The sequence below is a fragment of the Oryctolagus cuniculus genome, chromosome 4, assembly GCF_051225735.1.
Source record: "Oryctolagus cuniculus isolate XC-2025 breed Fujian yellow rabbit chromosome 4, ASM5122573v1, whole genome shotgun sequence".
In the NCBI taxonomy this organism is placed as follows: domain Eukaryota; kingdom Metazoa; phylum Chordata; class Mammalia; order Lagomorpha; family Leporidae; genus Oryctolagus; species Oryctolagus cuniculus.
This window is the reverse complement of record NC_142870.1, coordinates 76,054,340-76,067,868: the sequence shown is the minus strand read 5'-3', so window position 1 is coordinate 76,067,868 and position 13,529 is coordinate 76,054,340. Positions and strand designations below refer to the sequence as shown.

Sequence of the window (13,529 nt, the reverse complement as noted above, 5' to 3'; positions counted from 1 at the left end):
CTTCAAAAGACGAGTTTATTTTGGTGCGAAAAAAATTGGAGTCCATGCATAGTTGTTTCATAATATGCATTTTAAGACCCTTCACATGCATGGATTTGAACATCTTTTGCATCAAAAAATGAACTTATCTTTTAATTTCATTTTCTACAAACTTTTTGAAGTATTATCCTTCTTTATTCTGAAAATGAAGTCATCAGCATTTTGACCTCTCTTCAGAGCATTAGGAAGCTTGTTCTAACTACCTATCTTATCTATCATCTATTATCTATCTATCTATTTATCTATGTATCTATCTATGTATATATCTACCTACTTATTCTAACTATCTATAATCTATCTATATCTGCCTATCTATTATCTATCAATCCTCTATCATCTATCTATCGATCATCTATCTATCTATCTATCTATCTATCTATCTATCTATCTATCTATGTCAACTGCAAGACCCAGGACCTTCTTCTGCTACTAGTGGTGTCAGCCATGGCAGCCTAGGAGAACTAAGGAACTGGGAGGTTCCAGAGCGAGGGGCTGGCCGACCCCAGGACTCCTGAAACAGGACACCCCCATCTCAGTGCATGCAACTGAAAGTCTTTCCCTGGACCTCCTCCAGGCAAGCCCGTGGAGGTACTTCAGGAAAAGGACAGCCGTGTTCCCAGTGACTGGCTGTTTCTCGGTGCTCAGCGTGGGTGGATTTTCTAGCTTCAGCCTCACTGTCTGCTTCTGACCCCTCTCAGGTCACCCTCACAGCTGAGACGGAGTGCAGCTACGTTTCCTGGCCCCGGAAAAGTCTCCACCTTCTCCTGAACAAGGAGCGGTACATCGCGCGCCTCTTCTCAGCCCTGCTGGGCTATGACATCTCAGAGAAGCTCTACACTCTCAACGACAAGCTCTTTGCCAAGTTCGGGCTTCGCTTTGACATCCGCCTGCCCAGTCTCTACCACGTCCTGGGTCCCACTACCCCAGACGCAGAGCCAGGGTCTGAGAAGGAGGAGGAGGAAGCCCACATGCCAGCCGTGTCTCCTCAATCCGTGGCCACCGCTGCCCAGCAGATGCCCCCTTGTTCTCCCCCTCCAGCTGCCACCAACCTTCCTGCACCTCCGTCCCGGGCCAGGATGTCCAGGCCCGACAGCGGCCTCCTGGGTGAGGACTCCACCAGTCTGGTGCTGGAGGATTTTGAGGAGGTGTCAGGATCGGAATCATTTATGGATTATAGGAGTGATGGGGAGTACATGAGGTGAGGGGAGAACTAACATGGGCACAGTCGCCGGCTGAGGACCCAGTGTAAGTACTCGGAATACAGCTGCCACACATTCCTGCCAACAGCTGGGCTCAACACAGCTTGGAAGGGCAAATATCCGTCTGCTGCATCTGCTCTCAGAGGGCTCACGGAAAGTGGCATGAACCCAGTCTTGCAGATAGCAGCTTGCTCTGGGTATATGCAAGGCCTGAGGGGTTTCCTTCTTTCCTTTCCTTTCTTTCCTTTTCTTTTCTTTTCTTTTCTTTTCTTTTCTTTTCTTTTCTTTTCTTTTCTTTTCTTTTCTTTTCTTTTCTTTTCTTTTCTTTCTTTCTTTCTTTCTTTCTTTCTTTCTTTCTTTCTTTCTTTCTTTCTTTCTTTCTTAAGATTGACTTATCCATTTGAAAGGTGGAGTTACAGAGAGGGAGAAGGAGAGAGAAAGAAAGCCAGGAGCCAAGAGCTTCATCCCGGTCTCCCACATGGGTGTAGGGGCCTAAGCACTTGGGCCATCTTTTTCTGCTTTCCCAGGAGCATTAGTAGGGAGCTGGATGGGAAGTGGAACAGCCGGGACTTAAACCAACGCCCATATGGGATGTTGGCACCGCAGGTGGCAGCTTAATGCAGCTATGCCACAGCACCAGCTCCAAGAGGGGTTTCTTAAAAACTCATTTATTATTATTAACTGTGATTGTATTTTGGAAAATGGGCTGGTTGACATTTGGAGGGCACTGATAGGTTACTAAATTTTTGCACAAAATTGTATAATAGCTGAGGCCACTTCTGGGGCTAAAGGGAATTTTATCTGGCATACATTTTAAAGGAAAGAGAATGCTGGCATGGTCCTGGTTCCTGATGATCGTCTTCCAGACATATAGTCCATTCTGGAACACAGTTGTTATTTGGCCTGGACTGGGCAGGTGTCCCTGTTACAATTGCATTTGGGGGCGGGCATTTTGTCTAACAGTTAAGCTTCCAGTTAAGATGTTGACATCTCACACAAGAGCCCCTGGGTTCAATTCCCAGATCCAGCTTTCTGCTAACGTGGGACTTGGGAGGCAGTAGTAATGGCTCAAGTATTTGGACCCTGCCACTGCCTCGACTGATACCCTGGCTTTGGGACCCAACCCACATGTTGCAGCCATTTGAGGAGTGAACCAGCAGATGGGAACTCTGTCTGTCCCTGCCTCTCAAATTAAAAACTAAACCAAAAAAATGTGTAGGAGGTGAACTTTAAAAAGTTGTTGGATGGAATTAAAAGGTAAGTGTATTTTGGTATAAAAAAAAGTGAGAAGTCCAAGCATAGTTTTCTCGTGGGACATGTTTTCTACAAAGTTTTGATGTCTCTTCCTCTTGTAAAGAGACTTGTGATTACAGCCTAATGGCTCAGGGAGGAACTGTCCCCACCTTGCTTTCCTCTCGGCCAGTGGACGATGTTCAGGTTGTTGGGGGCAGAGGACTGGACGCTGCTCTGATAATACTGCGCTGTGCTTGGGTATGGCCCTGGCTTTCCCCCAGCAACCCACACCTGAGGGAGGTGGGGTGGACGGGAATCTGGGCAGGCCCAAGGGCACCTGTAGGACTTCCCTCTCAGGGTAGTGTACAAGGGAGGCTACATTCGGCAGTTCTGGAAAATTGCGTTCTCATTGCCCCAGGCTGCTCTCACAACACTGTGACATTTGCTGCTGGGGCTCTGCCCAACCATGGTGGATGCCTGGCTTCAGCTGAGGAAAACCTCACCCTTGTCAATTCACAAAGCCTTCCCCAGGAAAGGGGGCACTAAGAAACCCAGCATGCTTTGGGAAGCCCTGAGACACCAGTCCAGGGTACACAAAGTGAATGAGCGAATGTTTGCGTGTTTTGAAAAACAAATTGTATAAATGATGGAAGAGGTAAGAGAGGAGAATGCTAGGAGGTTACATAATTCCTTGTGTGGCTACAGAATTTATAATCTCCGGCGGTACCAGTGTCCTCAGCTGAGCGATCCTGGGGTAGTTCCAAGGATCTGTCTACGCCAAGATCACTACTGGCTTCCCCGCTGGCACTGTCACCCCTGCCCAGCACACTGCTTCTGTCCCGTCGACCCCTCTCTGCCAAGCACGCCTGCCCACCTGTCCGCTCTTCTCAGCTCCCAGCAGCTCTCTGTGTTCTAGGCTGCTCCTCTGGGTTCCTTGCTTTTCCTGGTCCTGTTGGCTCTCCCAGTTCTTTTCTCTTTCTGATTATACACAGCCATTGGCTGCCTCAGTTTCCTACTCTTGAGTCTCTTCTTCTGAGCTCACTTCTCCCTCTCCATCTGTTCTCTGTCTTCTCCCACTTTATTGTTCACTGATTTATCTCTCCTTTCTCCCTCTTTTCCTTTCTCAGTTCCTTCCTTGCTTTGTCTTCTCTTCCTCCAGGGCCTCCCTGGTTCCCCTCATTTTATTTGTTTTAATTGGAACTCCTCCAAGATCAGTGTCTTTCCGTCTATTTTTAAAAAACCAGGCAAAGGTGTGAAAATTCCCAACTTTCTGAATATTTTCCACGTTTTGGGGGCAGGCAGCTTGGGGGACAAGAAAGAGGCCAGGACTGGGAAGCCTGCCTCCTCTGCTTGTCTTCTAAGCAAATGTATGGCCTTTGGCAAACCATCCAACCTCCCTGAACCCTGCTTCTTCACTGGAGTCTGCTGGCCCCACTGTCTCCTCTTGACAGATGTAAGAAGGCAAAAGCTGAGTTTTTCACACAAGATAAAGGGAAGTGGTCAGCTGTACAGCGGGACTTGAGTCCCAGGAAACCTGTGTCTTTTCCTAGTAGCTCTTTAGTTTTCACAATTGCTCTGGAGCCATGGCCACCCTGGTGGGTGGCGGGGCCGGCTTGCCTAGAAGTTCTCTCACTTTTGTCCCTGAGAAGAATCTGTCACCTACCCTGAGATCACTGTGCATTCATTGTGAAAGATCACAACTCGGTCCCCAAGTCCTCACCCCAATACTGTGAACCTCATTCAACCTCTTCCGAAAACTCGAGTTGGGAAAACTGCTAAGGTAACTCACCTTCTAAAGCACTGGCATGTGCAGTAATGAAACAGTAGCAGGTGTTTTATGTTTAAGTGATAGAAACGGAAAAGACATTCTCTTTCAAACCATAGGGTTTTCAGAACAACTTGAAAATATGGTCAAACTGCTAAGTTTCAGATGGTTCTCAATTTAGTCTGTGATAAGAGGATCATTGAACCTGAGCTCCTTTTCTGGCATGGTGGTTTTGGATGCATGGTTTGGCTTGTTTCCATCCAAGCCCCTTCAGGGTTATGACAGTGAAATAGGTGTTTCTCCATGTGATTGGTAGCAGTTTGTCATCATTTCCTTTATAAAGTATAGCACAACTCACCATCTGTTTCCTGACTCTTCTGTTACCAAAATTTGTTCTGACATAGCACTTAAATAAGAGGCACGAAGCTGCTGAATTCTGCAGCATTGTGAATGACATAGTCCGGTCACATTGACACTGGGGTTTGTCTCTGACACCAACTCAATTGGAAACCAACTTAAAACGGGCAGCGCTTCCACTGGAATTCATTAATTTATTTCTTTATTTGCTTGTTTGTTTATTTTTGCTCATCTGAACATGACAGACAGCAATGGCAAAATTTGTCAGGTGGCTAATTTTCCTGCAAATGTTTGTTTAGCACATCAGAAATATTGTTTCTCTTGACATGGAACTCTTTTTTTAAAAGAGTACTTTCCTTCAGTCTGGTGGTGCCCATAATTGGAAATTGGCGCTGTGAGGATATGGACCTTCCAGCCAGAACTCAGGTTACCCCTGCCCTCACTGGGATTTTTCCCATTTAATTTATGGGCAGCCTCCTCAGTGATCTTCCCTCTAGGAGGTGCCCTGTGAATGGGGGACTCGTCTTGGAGAAGTGCATCTGTGAGCCGGTCAGTTGACTTGGATAAGGAGTCCATTGTCACAGACTAAGCTGAATGCTGTCTGAAATTGGGTCAGTTTTTTTTAAAGATTTATTTATTTATTTGAAAGTCAGAGTTACACAGAGAGAGAAGGAGAGGCAGAGAGAGAGAGAGAGAGAGAGAGAGAGAGAGAGAGAGAGAGAGAGAGGTCTTCCATCCGCTGGTTCACTCCTCAACTGGCTGCAACGGTTGGAGCTGCCCTGATCCGAAGCCAGGAGTCAGGAGCCTCTTCCAGGTCTCCCATGCAGGTACAGGGGCCCAAGGACCCGGGCCATCCTCTACTGCCTTCCAAAGACACAGCAGAGAGCAAGATCAGAATTGGAGCAGCTGGGACTTGAACCAGCACCCATATGGGATGTCAGCACTGCAGGCGGCAGCCTTACCTGCTATGCCATAGCACCAGCCCCTTGGGTCAGTTTTTGATTCTGTTTTTATGTGGTCCCTAAAGCTCTGCGGCTTGGAAAGTGAAAACTCCATTTTGTGTGTGTTCTCTCTATTATTTAAACAAGCAATACAGTGGTTATAATAAGGAGGCCAATTTTCTGTGGTCAGAGAAGGGGCTTGGGATATAGTCCCAAAGGCCCGAGAAGCAGTCCCACATTTTGGACATGGTGTATGCTTCAGGCACCATGCTAGGTCATCACGGAAGATACCTAGGTAACAGGCCGGCGCCGCGGCTCACTAGGCTAATCCTCTGCCTTGCGGCGCCGGCACACCAGGTTCTAGTCCTGGTCGGGGCGCCGGATTCTGTCCCAGTTGCCCCTCTTCCAGGCCAACTTTCTGCTGTGGCCAGGGAGTGCAGTGGAGGATGGCCCAAGTGCTTGGGCCCTGCACCCCATGGGAGACCAGAAGAAGTACCTGACTCCTGCCATCAGATCAGTGCGGTGCACCGGCCGCAGCGTGCCGGCTGCGGTGGCCATTGGAGGGTGAACCAATGGCAAAGGAAGACCTTTCTCTCTCTCTCTCTCTCTCTCTCACTGTCCACTCTGCCTGTCAAAAAAAAAAAAAAAAAAAAAAAAAAAGGAAGATACCTAGGTAAGAAGTGGAAAGATCTGATCTCAAGGAACAGGACAAGTATAACAGCTCCAAGTTCTCAAAAGAGTGGGAATTAGAATTCAGCTTGATTCGGTGTAGTGCTTTGGGGAGAAATTGGATTACCAGGGGAAAGTTATAAGAAGAAGAGGATTTCAGCTTCTCATTAAAAATAGATTGCCCATGGGGTGGTGAGTTACTCATCACTGCAAGAGTTCGAGCAGGGACCAGAGGGAATCTTCGGAGATTGTAGGAGGTGATTCAGGCTCTGGGGAAGCAGCCTTAGCTGACTGCTGATAAGGCACCTCTCACTGTCTCTGCCACACCCTGATCCCATGGTTCTCAGGGCTGGACACTCATCCTACCACTCAACTACCATCAAGGACAGGCGGTTCACCTGCAGAACAGGATCTGTATGCCTATGTCTCCCTGACCAGGTGACTATGAAGAGTAATAGAAGGAAATTATATAAAGCAGTTTCAAGTTGCAAAGCATGAGTTAAATGTGTGTGTTCTAAAATCCTGCCGTGTATACTATCATCCAGCTCTGTATCATCATCATCATCATCATCATCATCATCATCTTCATCCTCAGAATTACATGCTTTTCCCTCATTTCTCCAAGTTTGGCTTTCCAGGGCAGGCGCCTAATCCTGTGACAACAAAAGGTGGAGGCCTCGCGAGAACCTGGGTGGCCCCTTAGCCTCTGACTTCAGTGCCGCCACCCCCAGCCTGCCCTCCTTTGTTTGTTCAGGCCAAGACAGCCCAGGTGCTTGCCCTTGGAAGTGACCCTAGGTGCATGGGAGCTGTCAGTGCTGGTAAACAGCACCTTTCTCCCCGAGCCGACGGGGAGACTCCTGGGCTGGGAGTTGGTCTTCAGAGTGGCGTGGTGGGAAGTGGGGTCTCTGGTGGTGCCACCTCGGCCTGCCACAAGCTCTGTGTGAGAGTCCGGTGAGCTGGGGGCCAGGTCTCTCCCCACCCTGAGGGTCATAGCAGCCTTGGGGGCACCCTGCTGCCTGTGCCAGTCTTGTCCTTTCTGTTTAACGGGCCTCGTTCTCCCAACTCTCATTTTTAGAAAAAAAAAAGGGGGGGTCTTACAAAACATCATTTTTTTTAAAAAATTATTTATTTATTTGAAAGGCAGTTACAGAGGAGACACAGAGAGAGAGAGAGAGAGAAAGAGAGCAAGTGAGCGAGAGAGAGCTTCCATCTGCTGGTTCACTCCCCAAATCTCTGCAGTGATAGGGTTGAGCCAGGCTGAAGCCAGCAGCCAGGAGCTTCTTCCAGGTCTCCCATGTGGGCGCAGGGGGCCAAGGACTTGGGTCATCTGCTGCTGCTTTCCAAGGTGCATTAGCAGGGAGCTGGATCAGAATTGGAGCAGCTGGGACTGGAGCTGGTGCCCACATGAAATGCTAGCACTGCAGGCCACGGCTTAACCCACTGCACCGCAGCACCAGCCCTGAAACTTAGCATTTTTCAATTCAAGTATTGTTTTTCACTCGGTCTGTTGAGCGCAATGGAAGTAGAGCTCTGAAGATTGTTCAGAGAAAAGCAAGAGTTGATTTCCTTGTCTCCTTGCCTATAAAATACTCCAGAGGCTTGCTCTTGATAGCTTCAAAGCTGACACATGCTAGTATTCTGGAATGAAATGGCTGCCTGATGCACCTTCCCCTACTATGTTAGGCTCTGGGGACAGCTAAATTATGGGGAAATACTAGAAGGGGGGAAAAACTGAAAAGAGCCCTGGAAATTAGGTGAGCTGTCCGGAGCCACAGTGCTGACACCATCCCTCTTTGTCTTTCCACAGCTTCTAGAGCTCCTCTCCAGAGCCACTCTCAAGTTATGTCCCGAGGACAGGCCCCTTTGGCTCCAACCCACACTCCTGAACTTTAAGGATCAGTGGGCCACCCTTCTCCCCATGGCCAGCCCGCCTCCCCGCCGTGTTCACAGGACGGTCCCTCACGCGCACCCCCTTCCCCTCACCCACCGGAAGCAGGCTCACTGGCAAGGTGGGAGCAGACACAGAAGGGGCCAGCACCAGAGCTACGCCGAGGGCCCTGTGTGGCTTTGGGAAATGCACTGTCCTGAGCCCTCTTTCTGAGAGAGGCAGCCAGAAGCACAAAAGTGTCCGCGCCTTACCAGCTGCAATCGTGAGCGTGTACGGCGGGGGTTACAAAAGCCACCTCACTGGGTTATTGTGAGCATTAGATGAACTGATTTAAATAAAGCACCTGCAACCCAGCACGGCGTCCAGAGAGCACCCGATAAACCCCTCAGCTCCCGGCCGAATGTCGTTTTCTTGAATCGTGCGAAAGGATCTATGGAGTCGGCTCTCTGGAAACTTGTCACTCGTGGTTATGTGTCATTTTTCCAGTCCTATTCAGTGTATGGAAGTAGAAATTTAAAAACCTTGCTTTCCCTCAGGCTTTTACACTCAACTTACCAATCACTTGTTCTGTTTATAAGCCTACTATTAAACTATTTTTAGAAAGTCTTTTTTTAAGATGTATTTATTTATTTGAAAGTCAGAGTTACACAGAGAGAGGAGAGGCAGAGAGAGAGGTCTTCCATCCACTGGTTCACTCCCCAACTGGTTGCAGCGGCTGGAGCTGTGCCAATTCGAAGCCAGGAGCCAGGAGCTTCCTCCGGGTCTCCCACGTGGGTGCAGGGGCCCAAGGACTTGGGCCGTCTTCTACTGCTATCCCAGGCCATAGCAGAGAGCTGGATCAGAAGTAGAATAGCTGGGTCTCAAACTGGTGCTCATATGGGATGCTGGCACTGCAGGCAGCGGCTTTACCTGCTACGCCACAGCGCTGGCTCCTAGAAAGAGTTTTTTTTACAAATGCAGTTAATTGGATTTCCTTAAACATTTAAAATATATATAATGTATTCTCTTTTCTTTTTTCCATGAATACTCGAACGTATATTCTATTTATCCGTTGCTGTGGAATACCTATCCCTAAACCATCACTTAATGGAATATCTTGCTCGTGACTGTGAGACGTGTCTGGATTCAGCAGAGTGGTTCTTACTCAGGATTTTTATGTCAATGTAGTCAGAGTTGCTGGGCCTAGAAGCCTCTAGGAGGTGTCCCCACTCACCAGCCTGGAGCCTAGACAGGCAGCAGCTCAACAGCTGAGGGCTGGGACAGTGCTGGCTTGCTCTCGCTCTCTCGCTCTCTCTCTCTCTCCCCTATTCATTGTTGTTGCTCTATAGCACTCTGTTGCATCATTATACCAAAGTTTACTTACCCATTCTACTCTTGACGGGCATTTGGTTTAACTTAAGGCAGTTTCCGATGTGCTGCTGTGAACATTCGTGTACGTAAGTTTGGGTGTACATATGCGCACATTTCTTGGGTGTTTACCTAGGCATTGGGTGTTCAGCCGTGGTAACACAAAGATTTCCTAGGTGGTTGTTCCAGTTCCCATTCCCACTAGCTGCATATGAGAGATTCCAGCAACTTCTCATCCTCCCCGGTAGTTGGCATTGCCATGTTTTCCCATGTTAGCCATTTGGGCATATACAGCAGCATATCATTGTGGTTTTAACTTTCATTTCCCTGAGGAATAGTAAAGTTGAGTGCTTTGCCTTCACCATATGGATATCTCCTATTGTAATGTGTTTGTTCTGGTTTCCTCTCCCTGTAGCTATTTGTGTGTATGCTTTTTCAACTTAAGGAAATTCTTTAAATATTTAGGTTAAGAGTCCGTGCTGGCTATATATAACCAAATATTTTCTATTTGGGGCTCTTTTTCTCCTCCTGTTTTGATGAACATAAGTTTTATAATTTAATATAGTAATTTATCAACCTTTTCCTCTGGTTGGTATTTCCTGTGTCGTGTTTAAGAAATCTTCCTCCTCTGAGGAGCCTCACCTATGTTATCTTCTAGACCTACCATCAGCCTGGATTTGGCTTTGATGTATGGTATGAAGGGAGAGTCAAAACTCATTATTTGCCATTGGATTTAATCCACTAAGCAACACTCATTGACATGATTGTCTTATCTCACGCAGTATTCAGTGTCCCTCTGTCATATAGCAAATGTCCCTGTATCTGTAGATCTGTTTCTGGATCTTCCATTCTGTCCCAATGGCCCATACTGCTATCCTTGACAATTCTACTTGGTTATAGTTATTGTAGCTTTATAATAAGTTTTGATATCTGGTAGTCTTCAAACTGTTCTTGCAGTCTTGGTTATTTGTGGCCTTTTCCTTTATATTTTCATATAAATTTTAGAATTGGTTTGTCAATTTGACAAAATAAATAAACCTTGCTGGCATTTTTATTATAATTTTTGTTCATACTAAGGGTAGAGTTGATCAAGAATTGAAATTTTTATAACATTCATTTTTCAATCCTTGAACAAAATTTGGCACTTTATCTATTTTGGTCTTTTTTATTTCTCTTGATAGTGTTTGTAGTTTTCTATGTAGATGTCTCTGCTTTTTTTTTTTTTTTTTTTTTTTGGCTTTGCATTTGCAGACTTTGTAGCTGAAGAAACTGGTTTGTTATCTTAGTGGCTATCCTGGGTTGCAAGGCCTGATTTCCATTTTTGGTATTCTTTTTATTTTTTTTAAGATTGTACATTTATTTGAAAGGCAGAATTACAGAGAGAGAGAGAGTGAGAGAGGGAAAGACAAGAAAGAGATCTTCTGTCTTCTGCTTCACTCCTCAAAAGGCCATATTGGCTGGAGCTGGGTCCATCCGAAGCCAGGAACCAGGAGCTGCTTAGTTCTCCCACGTGGTACAGGGCCCAAAAACTTGAGCCATCCTCCACTGCTTTCCCAGGAGCATTAGCAGGGAACTGGATCAGAAGTGGAACAGACAGCCTTCACCTCTGCATTTTTAAGGATTTATTTCTGATGCCGACGCTGTGGCATAGCAGGTGAAGCTGCTGCCTGCAGTGCCGGCATCCCATATGGACACTGGTTTGAATCCTGGCTGCTCCACTTCCGATCCAGCTCTCTGCTATGGCCTGGGAAAGCAGTAGAAGATGGCCCAAGACCTTGGGCCCCTGCACCCTCCTAGGAGACCTGAAAGAAGCTCCTGGCTCCTGGCTTCTGATTGGTGCATCTCCGGCCATTGTGGCCATCTGGGAGTGAACCAGTGAAGACGTAGATCTCTCTCTCTCTTTTTCTCCCTCTCTCTCTCTCCTACTCTCTGCCTCTCTGTAACTCTGCCTTCCAAATAAATAAGTAGATATTTTTAAAAGATTTATTTCTAAGTATTTGATGAATCTGATGTGATTGTAAATGCTGCATTTAATTTTTTAAAAAAGATTTACTCATGTATTTGGATAGCAGAGTGACAGAGAGAGGGAGAGAGAAAAAGAGATCTTCTATCTGTTGGTTCATTTCTCAAAATGATCACAATAGCTGAGGCTGGGTCAGGTTGAAGACAGTATCCAAGAACTCCATCTAGATCTCCTGAGTGAGCCGCCATCTGCTGCTTCGCAGGTGTGTTAGTAGGGAGCTGAATCGGAAGTGGAGAAGCCAGGTCTCAAACCAGCTCTCTACAGGGATGAGCCAAAAGGCCTGCTCCTCTGTTTAATTTTTTTTAACTTTCTAATTGTTTATTAGCCATGCATACATACAATCAATTTTGCTGTTTTACACTTTCATCTATGATCTTGATGGATTCCCTTATAAATGCAAACCATGAAGTCATTGTCGTAGATAGAGTTTTACCATCTGTAAATTATTTCTTAATTTCTGACCTACATCTTCCTCCTCCTCCCCTTCTTTTTCTCTTCTTCCTTCTTCTAATGGAGCCTGATGGTCCTGGGTGGGGCCTTCAGTATAGGGATAAACAGAAAGGGTGGTAGAAGACAACTTCCTCTCAGACCAGGCCTCAGGGAACAGGAAGGCTTCTGTGCTTTGCCATTCACACAGTGCATGCTGGTAGGTTTTTATCATCTCGCATCGGATTGAAGACGTCCTCTTCTGTGCCTAAGGATTTTCTAATTGTCTTTTGTGAATGAGTATTGAATTTCTGCACTTACTAGGATTATTTTTCTCCTTTATCCTGTTAATGTTTTAAGTACATTAATAGATATGCAACTGTTAAAACAACCTTGCATTCCTAAAACAAAGCCCAGCTCATTCTTGGCATGAACTCAGCTTCATCATAACACGTTTTCCTCTCTGTGTATTTCCCTCCTTATGTATTTCTGGGCTTGGTTTGAACATTTTTTGTTTTTGTTTAGAATTTCTGCACCTTTGTATGTTGTAGTATCATCATCAGGCTTTGGTATCACAGTTACGCTTGCTTTATAAAATGAATTGGAAAATCTCCCCCCCACCCATTGTCATCCACTGAAAGAGATCTTTGAATCAAATTATAGCTTTTGAACCCCATCCCATTTGCCTTGCCTTGCCTGCTCTCCCTGACTGTGTCTTCTCTTAGTTGCTTATGCTGCAAACCTGGGAGTTTTTCCATCAGTCCTATTAGTTCTGTCTTCAAAACATCCTGAACTCAACTCACCGTCTCTGCTGGTGCCACTCATTTCAAACCACCATTAAGTAATATCCAGATAAACCTCAGTTCATGTCCTGATTTGCCCTGTTCCTCTCTGTAATCAATCCCACTCACAACAAAGAGGCCACTTAAACAAGTATAAGACCTTATCACTGTCGAGCTCAAAATTTCAAATGACTTCCTATCACCCTTAGGATAAAACGCATGCTTCTTGCCATGTAGTATTAGTCAGGAGACGCTTATCACTACGTGGAGCACAGAGGTTTGTTTTTCTCTAACTCAAAATCTACCAAACAGTCTGCATGACTGAGAAGGTCAACCGTGCTTCCGGTTGGCCCTCTGTGATTCAGCCAACGTCGACCATCAGGCTGGACATCTGAAGGGAGAGACAGCTCAGCGCCCCTGTGCTGGCTCCTCCGTGCTTGGCTCAGGAGTGACACCCGTCCCACGTCTGCTCTGCTCGCAGCTCCTTGATTCAAAATAGGCACCTGGACGCCCTTAGGAATCAACGTGGAGCTCTGTGGATTAAAGGGACTGGAAGATGCGGGAAGGGAATGGAATGTTTGATGCGTTCCAGTCTTCCAGAGCACCTCTAAGCCTCGAGGCCCACCTGCCGCTGTCCCCTGCTACTTCACTCTGCGCTTGCACCTGCTCACCCTGTTGCAGCCACACTCGTCATTTTGCTGTTCCGCAGGCACACCTCACTCTTTCTGCATGTGGCCTGTGCAGGTGTTCCTTCGTCTGGAACACTTCTTACTCCTACCTTCGCTAGAAAGGCTGCTTCTGCTCTCTCAGTCCCCAGCTGGACTGTCCCCAGGCCAGCTAAGACGCCCGCCTCATTCACC

General features: G+C 46.7%; 1 protein-coding gene across 7 annotated transcripts in view; it reads left to right on the top strand.

Annotated features, from left to right (window-relative positions):
• Positions 1-13,529, top strand: part of POPDC2 (popeye domain cAMP effector 2) — a 43,865-nt gene that overhangs the window by 11,919 nt on the left and 18,417 nt on the right. For 4 of the 7 annotated variants that reach the window (XM_008266880.5, XM_089331755.1, XM_089331754.1 and 1 more), the window contains 2 exons: positions 738-1,284; positions 8,011-8,697. In XM_008266880.5, coding sequence (XP_008265102.1) covers positions 738-1,241 — 504 coding nt within the window. In that variant the 3' untranslated portion in view covers positions 1,242-1,284; positions 8,011-8,697. Of the gene's footprint in view, positions 1-737; positions 1,285-8,010; positions 8,698-13,529 lie in introns of those variants that run through there. The other 3 variants (XM_002716666.6, XM_089331753.1, XM_089331751.1) reach the window with 2 other exon arrangements.